Genomic DNA, 8,611 nt, shown 5'->3' with positions numbered 1-8,611 from the left:
TATCTCCCCTCCCCACCCTACACAATGGTCTGGCCTTAGCCCCTCCCCAGACTCCCGGTGTTTACCCGGTTGGGTCCCTTGTCTCAGATACCCCTAGCCAGCCAGCTCTTTCCCCAACTATCCAGGGCCTCCTGGCGGCTCGCTCCGCTTCCCCTCGTGGGCCTCGCTGCCCATTCTCCTTCCCTTCGAGGCGCGTGGTCCCCTGGAGCTACTCAGCTTGGGAACTACCGAGGCATGATTGACTGGGTGGCCTCAGGCCCACCCTGGTGCCCCCAGACCCTCCTGCTGCCCTTGGTTGGTGGGAGGTTCCTTGGGAAGTCACAGCCAAGGGACTTGCCTGCCACCAGCCAGTACCTGTGGCCGCCCACGCCCCGCGAGGCCTCCTGGCCACCGGGGAAGAAGCCAAGATGGCTGGCGCTCCCTGGAGCCAGGGCCGCAGCTTGGGCAGCTGGGCCGGCCAGAGAGGTGTGGAGCCAGGCCGGTTGAGATGCCAGCCATGCCTGCGCAGCCTTAGGCAGTCTTACTGAGGGCTGAGGCCAGTGTGGCCCTCCCTCACGCTTGTAGGGCCTGGCTGGCTATTAAGAAGGCAGGGCCTGCTTTATGAGGGATGGGGAGAACACGGGGTCCTTGGTGAGCGAATGCGGAGCCCAGGATGAGCCTGGCAGGGAGGGTGTTTGTTCTAGAGGCCAGAGACCTACCAACACTGTCAGCAGGTGCTTTGGCCCTTTCTTCCCTTGCCCTGCCCAGAGAGCTGGCTCACCCCTTTTAAAATGCAAGGGACAGAGGCCAGAGCTGGGCCCCGAGACCCCATCTGCTTGAAATAAGGAGACTGGGGGAGGAGGAAGTGGGCCTTGGTGAAGGTGAGGCTTTGAATTGCCTGCAGAGTTGCCCGTGTCCATTCATTCCTTCCTGGGCTCCGGAGCCCTTCTTAGGTGCCAAGATGCTGGCTGGATGCTGTCCTATTTCCTCCCTTCCAACCTCAAGCCGGGGAGCCTGTGTCGCCTTGAGGGGCCCTGCCTCCTCGGTTTCATGTTTTATCAGGTCCCTTGTAAGAGTGGTGGAGCCAGGGGAGGCCAGCTGGGCAAGACCCCTAGATTAGCTCTCACTTTCTGCACCTTATTCCACGAATGCACCTGGTAATTGTCAGATCTGCTTTGCATTGCGTTTCCAGGGAGCCATCACCAAAAAGACTGTTGCACCTGAACCCCATCAACCAATTGTCTACTTAAGTATGATTAGCTTCCCCGCACGGCCTCTGGCCTTTCCCCGCTGCCCCATTCTCTCCTGGTCCAGACCCACCTGAGTTGACGTGAGGTGCAGAGCCTCTCCAGGGAGCTACTTTTTCTCAGCAAGCTTTTGAGGAAAAAAGAAGTAGGGTATTACCTACTCACATCTCCTCTTACTTCTTTGGGGAAGAGGAAGGAATGAGTTAGGGTGGGGTGGGGTGGGACTGGGATGGGAAGAGTAGGTAGGGTGGGACAGGGAAGGGGAGGGAGGAGGGTGGGGTTTGCGCAGGAAGACGTGTGGTCTGTCTGGACGTGTTGGCAGGTATCTGGATACTACAGCGGGAATTCAGGCAAGTCAACTTTACCTTTCTGGACCTCAATTTCCTTATCTGTAAAATGACCAGCTTTGTCTCGAAGCCCCAAGAATCCATGTGTTTCTGCATCCTTTGGATAATGAGCATTTTGGGCCCTGTATTTCCCTGTATGGTGGAATCACAGGGGTTAGGAGGGGAGCTCTGGAGTGAGATTGCTTAGGTTTTGTAGTTTTAATAGCTTGTGGTCTTGGGAATGTTATTTAACCCCCAAGCCTCCATTTCTCTATGTGTGAACTAGAAGTAGCTATCCTAGTGAAGGTGCAGGTGTGATGGAGTTGTAATTCATGTAGAAGGAAAGTGAGAACCACATATAAATATTACCTCTGAAAAGCCTGAAGTCCAAACGCTCACCCAACGCAAAGCCCACAGAAACCTGTAATCGTTTAAGGAAACATTGTGCCCTCCTCCTGGTGTGGAAGGGCAGGAAGAATCACCCACACAATTTAAATTAATTATCCCCTCTTTTTTTTTTGAGATTTTGGTTGAATTACCTAAATGTAAGCAGTAGGTGAATGGTGGTTATTTTCATAATTTTGTTTGCGAAGTATCTAGCAGAGCAGAGCTCTCATTTATAAGCGTCTGTATAGCAGCATTTACAAGTGACATGCAAGAAAAACAAAACCCCCAGCATCTTTGTTGTCTGTCAGAATGAAAAAGCTCTTCTGTGTATACAGTTTGCTCCTCGGAGCTCAATTTTTTATCGCATATGGAAGTGCTCTCGGTGAAGTTTATCTCCTGAGTCCAAAAAACGAACAGTTTTTTAAAAAGTAAATATGAAGTATATAAAAGATGAACAGATTAAAAGCCCAGTTCCAGGGTCAGATAATGTGGGACAAATAGAAATCTGGTGAGAGGTTAGACCAGGTTTGTCACAATAAACACATTAAAAAAAAAATCTACAAGCAAGAAATTTTTATCCAAAGGTGATTCTGATTACCAGTTTTTAAAAAGCTTTCTTTTTTATGGTTACCAAGTAAAATTCTGGTGGTAAGCCTTTGGTTCTTTAAAAACTTTTTTTCAACTTTACTGAACCATAGTTTACACCCAAATGCATCCCTTGTAAGTGCGCAAAACACTTTCCTTTTAGGTGTGCAGTTTGATGAGTTGACAAGTGTATACACCCAAACACAATTTTTAAACCTAAGGCTAATCTAAAGGAATTTATTAAAATCTGAGAACAAAGATCTGAGAGAGGGTAATGGTCTCCTTTTTAATTTAAAAACGGTGTCCACAAAGGAATATTACTCTGCTTTGCAACACAACACGGAAAACCCACCAGTAATTAGGATGATTAGTTTGAATTGAAAGGTGGCTGGCATTTTAAACTGGAGTAGATGAATCACAGGCCCTAAAGAGCATCTGGTTTCATCCACTGGCTGCACCACTTATGAGGCCTGGGGCAAATTGGGCAAATGAGCCTAAATTTGATTGTCTCAGTTTTTTCACCTGTAATTTGGGGATAATGGTAATACCCATCTTAAAGTTCCACTGCCAGGATTGGGAAAGTGCATGGCAAATAGTAAACCTTAGTTATTAGATCTATGTCAGCACAGTAGCTAGGCTGCTGCTACCTCTTTGAAAAGACTAACTTTATCCCAGGGCAGCAGTTCTCAAACGTTTTGGTCTCAGGACACGTGTATGCTCTTAAAATTTGAAGACCCTGAAGAGCTTTTGTTTATATAGGTTACATCTGTCAACATGTTACATTCAAAATTAAAATTTAGACATTTAGAAAAGGTTTCTTTATTAAAAAAGAACAAACCTGTTACATAGTAACAAATAATAGTTTTTATGAAAAATAACTTTTCCAGAACAAAAAAAATTTAGTGAGTTTTCAAATCTCTAATATCTGGTTATCAGAAGACAAGTAGATTCTTTTCTGTCTCTATGTTCAATCTGTTGCGATACATTATTTTGGTAGAAGTACATGAAGAAAATCCAACTTCATCTGGACACATAAATAGAGAGAGGAAGAGTATTTTTTTTTTTCCTTTGGCTTTGCCACCACGGCACTTGCGGGATCTTAGTTCCCCAACCAGGGATCGATCCTGGGCCACGGCAGTGAAAGTGTGAAGTTCTAACCACTGGACTGCCAGAGAATTCCCAGAGGAAGTGTATTTTGGTAGCATTTTCAGTGGATATTCTTTGACAGATACACCGCAACTCGACAGGTGGTAGTTCCTCAAAGCTTAGTTATAATGCAGAATCTGAAATAATATCCAGGAACTTTTGCACCGTATTATATTAAAAATCTGTTGCTTTCTTTTATACTTTGAATGGATCTTTTCCCCGTGCCATCCCATTGGTTATTGGGAAATACAGTTCATTGAGTGATGCAAATCTTTAAATGTTGAACATTCCATTATATTTGCTGTCAAGCTCACTGTAGTGGATACAAGTTTTCCAAAATTCTAATTTTCAAATGAAAGCTCAGAAATTTTCACTGGCCATAAATAGTAGCAGTTTTCCTTGAAGTGACAGCCTCACCTTGTTCATTTTTGAGAAAATGTCTGTCAAATATATCCAAGTCTAAATGACTAATGCCACTCAATTTTTCTTTCAAGTAAAAGTGGTATTCCATGAAAAAGCGGCTAGTTCATCATGCAACCCAATTGTCACTCATTCATTACGTACCAGTGTGCAGCAGAAATCCTCTGTGAGCACTCCCCATCTTGTCAGTCCCAACATTGAAGTCATGTACTTAAGGGTTATGATTTTAAAAAATAATGATCTTTGTTGCTGCATCAAGGACATTTTGGAGTGATACCAGCTTTCTTTTTCCCAGCTGTGGCTACATCATGGGGTAGAACACAGTGATTTCTAGTTTAATTCATGCTGAGGTACTAGCTGTACTCCAATGTTAACACGATGAAAAAGGCAAATCACATCTTAGTGTTGTTATCTTAGTATTATCATGAAAACAGTTTAACTTGAAGCCCCTCAGAAAGTCTCAGAGAACCCCAAGGGTCCATGACCGTACTTTTTTTTTTTTTTGACTGCGCTGCGTCTTCGTTGCTGCGCGCGGGCTTTCTCTAGTTGCGGCGAGCGGGGGCTACTCTTCATCGCGGTGCCGGCTTCTCATTGCGGTGGCTTCTCTTGTTGCGGAGCACGGGCTCTAGGCACACGGGCTCAGTGGTTGTGGCACGCGGGCTGTAGAGCGCAGGCTCAGTAGTTGTGGCGCACGGGCTTAGTTGCTCCGCGGCATATGAAATATTCCAGGACCAGGGCTCGAACCCGTGTCCCCTGCATTGGCAGGCGGATTCTCAACCACAGCACCACCAGGGAAGTCCCCATGGACCATACTTTGAGAATCACTGTTTTAGGAAAAAGGAGACCAATTTAGGCTATGTGTGATTGTCTGTCTTTAACAGGTGTAGAGGTACAGCTTTTATACCTGCACTATATAATATGTATAGTACTAGATAATACTCTAATATATAATAGCTAATGCTTCTTTAGTACTTTACTGTGTGCCAGACACGTTTTTAAGGATGAATATACATATATATAAATATATGTATGTGTGTATACACTTATATACACTTAGATGTCTCCGTCCTTTACTTTCATTGTCTCATTTATATCCACAACAGTCCTATAAGGTAGATACTTTTATTATTGTCCCCATTTTAACAGAAAAGGAACCAGAAACACAGAGAGGTTGAGTGACTTGCTCAAGCTAATATCAGAACCAGGATTCAAAGCCATTCTCTAAGGCCAAGCTCTTCCTTTGTACCACTGAGTAATTAAACAAACCCCAGGAGGCACATAGCCATTACCTGCTATGGGGGGGTGGGAATAGATAGATCTTGAGGGAGAAGGTAGAGGAGTGGATAAGGCACCATTGCTGGGTATCATCTGGGTGCCTTGGCTGACCTCTGCCCTCTCTCCTTTGCCCTGGTAGGATGACATCCCGGGAGCAGCTGGTGCAGCAGGTGCTGCAGGAGCTGCAGGAGGCAGTGGAGTCCGAGGGCCTGGAGGGTCTCGTTGGTGCTGCTCTGGAGGCCAAGCAGGTCCTGTCTTCCTTCGCTCTCCCCACCGGCCGGGAGGGAGGCCCCGGCCCCCAGGTGCTGGAGGTGGACTCGGTGGCCCTGAGCCTGTACCCAGAGGATGCTCCCCGGAACATGTTGCCGCTGGTGTGCAAGGGCGAGGGCAGCCTGCTGTTCGAGGCGGCCAGCATGCTGCTGTGGGGCAACGCCGGCCTCAGCCTGGAGCTGCGGGCCCGCACGGTGGTGGAGATGCTGCTGCACCGGCACTACTACCTCCAGGGCATGATTGACTCCAAGGTGATGCTGCAGGCCGTGCGCTATTCCCTGTGCTCTGAGGAGTCCCCGGAGATGACCAGCCTGCCGTCCACCACGCTAGAGGCCATCTTTGATGCGGACGTCAAGGCCACCTGCTTTCCTAGCAGCTTCTCCAACGTGTGGCACTTGTACGCCCTCGCCTCCGTCCTTCAGCGCAACATCTACTCCATCTACCCCTTGCGCAACCTCAAGATCCGGCCATACTTTAACCGCGTCATCCGGCCCCGCCGCTGCGACCACATGCCCGCCACGCTGCACATCATGTGGGCCGGCCAGCCCCTCACCAGCCAGCTCTTCCGCCACCAGTACTTTGCCCCCGTGGTGGGGCTGGAGGAGGTGGAGGCTGAAAGTGCCAGCCCCGGCCGGGCCCCGACTCCCACTGCCCTGGCCCCGCTGCCCCCGCTCGCCAAGACCCTGGAGCTGCTTAACCGGGAACCTGGCCTCAGCTACTCCCACCTCGGTGAGCGCTACAGCATCACCAAGAGCACCTTCTACCGCTGGCGGCGGCAGTCCCAGGAGCACCGGCAGAAGGTGGCCACCCGCTTCTCGGCCAAGCACTTCCTGCAGGACAGCTTCCACCGCGGGGGTGTCGTGCCGCTGCAGCAGTTCCTCCAGAGGTTCCCCGAGATCTCCCGCTCCACCTATTATGCCTGGAAGCACGAGCTCTTGGGCTCTGGCGCCTGCCGTGCCCTGGCCCCCAAGGAGGAGCTGACCATGGAGGAGCTGGAAAAGCTGCCAGAGCAGCAGGTTGCCAAGGGGCTGGGGTGCTCCTCGTCGGCCATGTCAAGCCCTGGAGTGGTCTTAATGCAGCGGGCCAAGTTGTACCTGGAGCACTGCATCTCCCTGAATACGCTGGTACCCTATCGCTGCTTCAAACGCAGGTTCCCCGGCATCTCCCGATCCACCTACTACAATTGGCGCCGAAAGGCTCTCCGAAGAAACCCCAGCTTCAAGCCTGCACCAGCCCTCTCGGTAGCCGGGGCTTCCCAGCCAGCATCTGTTGGGGAAGAGGCCTTGCTCCCTTGGAAGAGTGAGGCAGGAGAAGGGGCAGGGAAAGCAACGGGTGGGGGATCACCTGCCCCCCGGGAGTTCCAACCCCTGAGGATGCCCCTGTCCCGTTGGCAGAGGCGCCTGCGCAGGGCAGCCCGCAAGCAGGTGCTCAGTGGGCACCTCCCTTTCTGTCGCTTCCGCCTCCGCTACCCGAGCCTGTCTCCCTCCACCTTTTGGGTCTGGAAGAGTCTTGCCCGGGGCTGGCCCAGAAGTCTGTCCAAGCTCCAGATACAGGCCCCCAGCTTGGGCAAAGGGGGCATGAAGGAAGCGGAGGAGAAACGGGAGAAAGAAGCTGGTAGGAATGTGACAGCTGCCATGGCCCCACCTGCAGGGAGCCTGCGGGTGGCGGCTTCTCCAGGAGAGGATCCAGGGAAGGCCCTGGGAGGGCCTTCCAGAGAGGGGGCCCTGCAAGAGGGGGCCACGGCCCAGGGCCGGCCCCCCAGTGGGTCCCTGTCCAGCCACCCTGTGGTGGCAGCAGCGGCGGGTGGCAGGGACGGCCAGGTGCTGGTGATGGACATGCTCGCCACCACGAAGTTCAAGGCCCAGGCCAAGCTGTTCCTGCAGAAGCGCTTCCAGTCCAAGAGCTTCCCCTCCTACAAGGAGTTCAGTGCCCTCTTCCCCCTTACCGCCCGCTCTACCTACTACATGTGGAAGCGTGCCCTCTACGATGGCCTCACCCTGGTGGATGGCTGACGGGGAGGTATGAAAGGGGCTGGGAGGAAGGAGGACAACTTTGGAGAAGGTCAGAGACCTGAGTTGCACCTCCGTGGCTTGGCCAGGATCCCTTTTGCTCTCACAGCATCAACCCTGAATCCAAGGGCAGCTTCGTGTTGTTTCCCAGCTCCAGGGCAGAGAGAGCCAGAGATCAGCCATCTTGGCCCCCTGCAGAGAGCTACAGGACCAGAGATATTCTCTTCAGTTGTTTACCATTCTTATTTTTATTATTGTGTCTTGGTTTTAGTCTTTTGATTTAAGTGCGTTGGCTGGGCCCCCTTGCTGGTGTTGGAAGCTGTATGTGTGTGGGGACCCGAAGCGGGGTTGGTTAGCTAAAGCTGCTTTCAGCTTTTCCCCAGGACAAAAGGAGTGTTGTAGCATGGCTGTCTGTCCCATTGGGTAGAATATATGTCTTCGGTTCCTTTTGGGGGTTGGCACCCCCCTTACTCAAAGATGTTTCCCAGAGGAACATTAAGAGATCAGATGTGGAGCAGGTCATGGCTTCTGCCTGGTGCCCCTAAGGGAGAGGGTGCCAGGCTCAGTGTGAGCAGAAGCAGGGATGTAGAGAAAGAACCAAGTTGGCCTCTAGGGGATCACTGAAGGCTGGCCTGTCCATTGTGAGGAGTGTGGTAAAGGACTTGGGGAGAGGGCCTTGGGTCTCTACTTGCTGGTGCTTGGTGCATCTGCTGTGGACCCCGCAGTCCTTGGCCAGCCCGGCTGGCCCTTGGGGACCCCAGTTTTCTGTTGAGCTCCTCCTCAGAGCCTGTGCCCCATCTCCAGTGAGAGACCACACAGTGGCCACGCAGGCAAGAGACTGAATTTGCATTGTCCAAGAGTGAAGTTGGAAAACCAAAGAAATAAAGTGATGTGGTGCTCCCAGCCTTTGGTCTCTGGTGTTTGTTTTGTCCCATGTGACTGCCCATTCCCACGTTCCCTTTTGGTT

General features: G+C 51.1%; 1 protein-coding gene across 1 annotated transcript; it reads left to right on the top strand.

Annotated features, from left to right (window-relative positions):
• Nucleotides 1-5,505: 5,505 nt before the first annotated feature.
• Nucleotides 5,506-7,647, top strand: VRTN (vertebrae development associated). The gene has a single exon (XM_024737891.1). It carries the CDS (start codon nucleotides 5,506-5,508, stop codon nucleotides 7,645-7,647), a length of 2,142 nt encoding a protein of 713 aa, XP_024593659.1.
• Nucleotides 7,648-8,611: the final 964 nt, after the last annotated feature.

The sequence above is a fragment of the Neophocaena asiaeorientalis genome, unplaced genomic scaffold, assembly GCF_003031525.2.
Source record: "Neophocaena asiaeorientalis asiaeorientalis breed wild unplaced genomic scaffold, Neophocaena_asiaeorientalis_V1.1 scaffold49, whole genome shotgun sequence".
Taxonomy (NCBI): Eukaryota; Metazoa; Chordata; class Mammalia; order Artiodactyla; family Phocoenidae; genus Neophocaena; species Neophocaena asiaeorientalis.
The sequence above is the reverse complement of the archived record's forward strand: the minus strand, read 5'-3'. Positions and strand labels throughout refer to the sequence as shown.

Excerpts from the sequence above, each read along its gene's own strand:
- VRTN (XM_024737891.1), top strand. The coding sequence starts at position 5,506 with ATGACATCCCGGGAGCAGCTGGTGCAGCAGGTGCTGCAGGAGCTGCAG.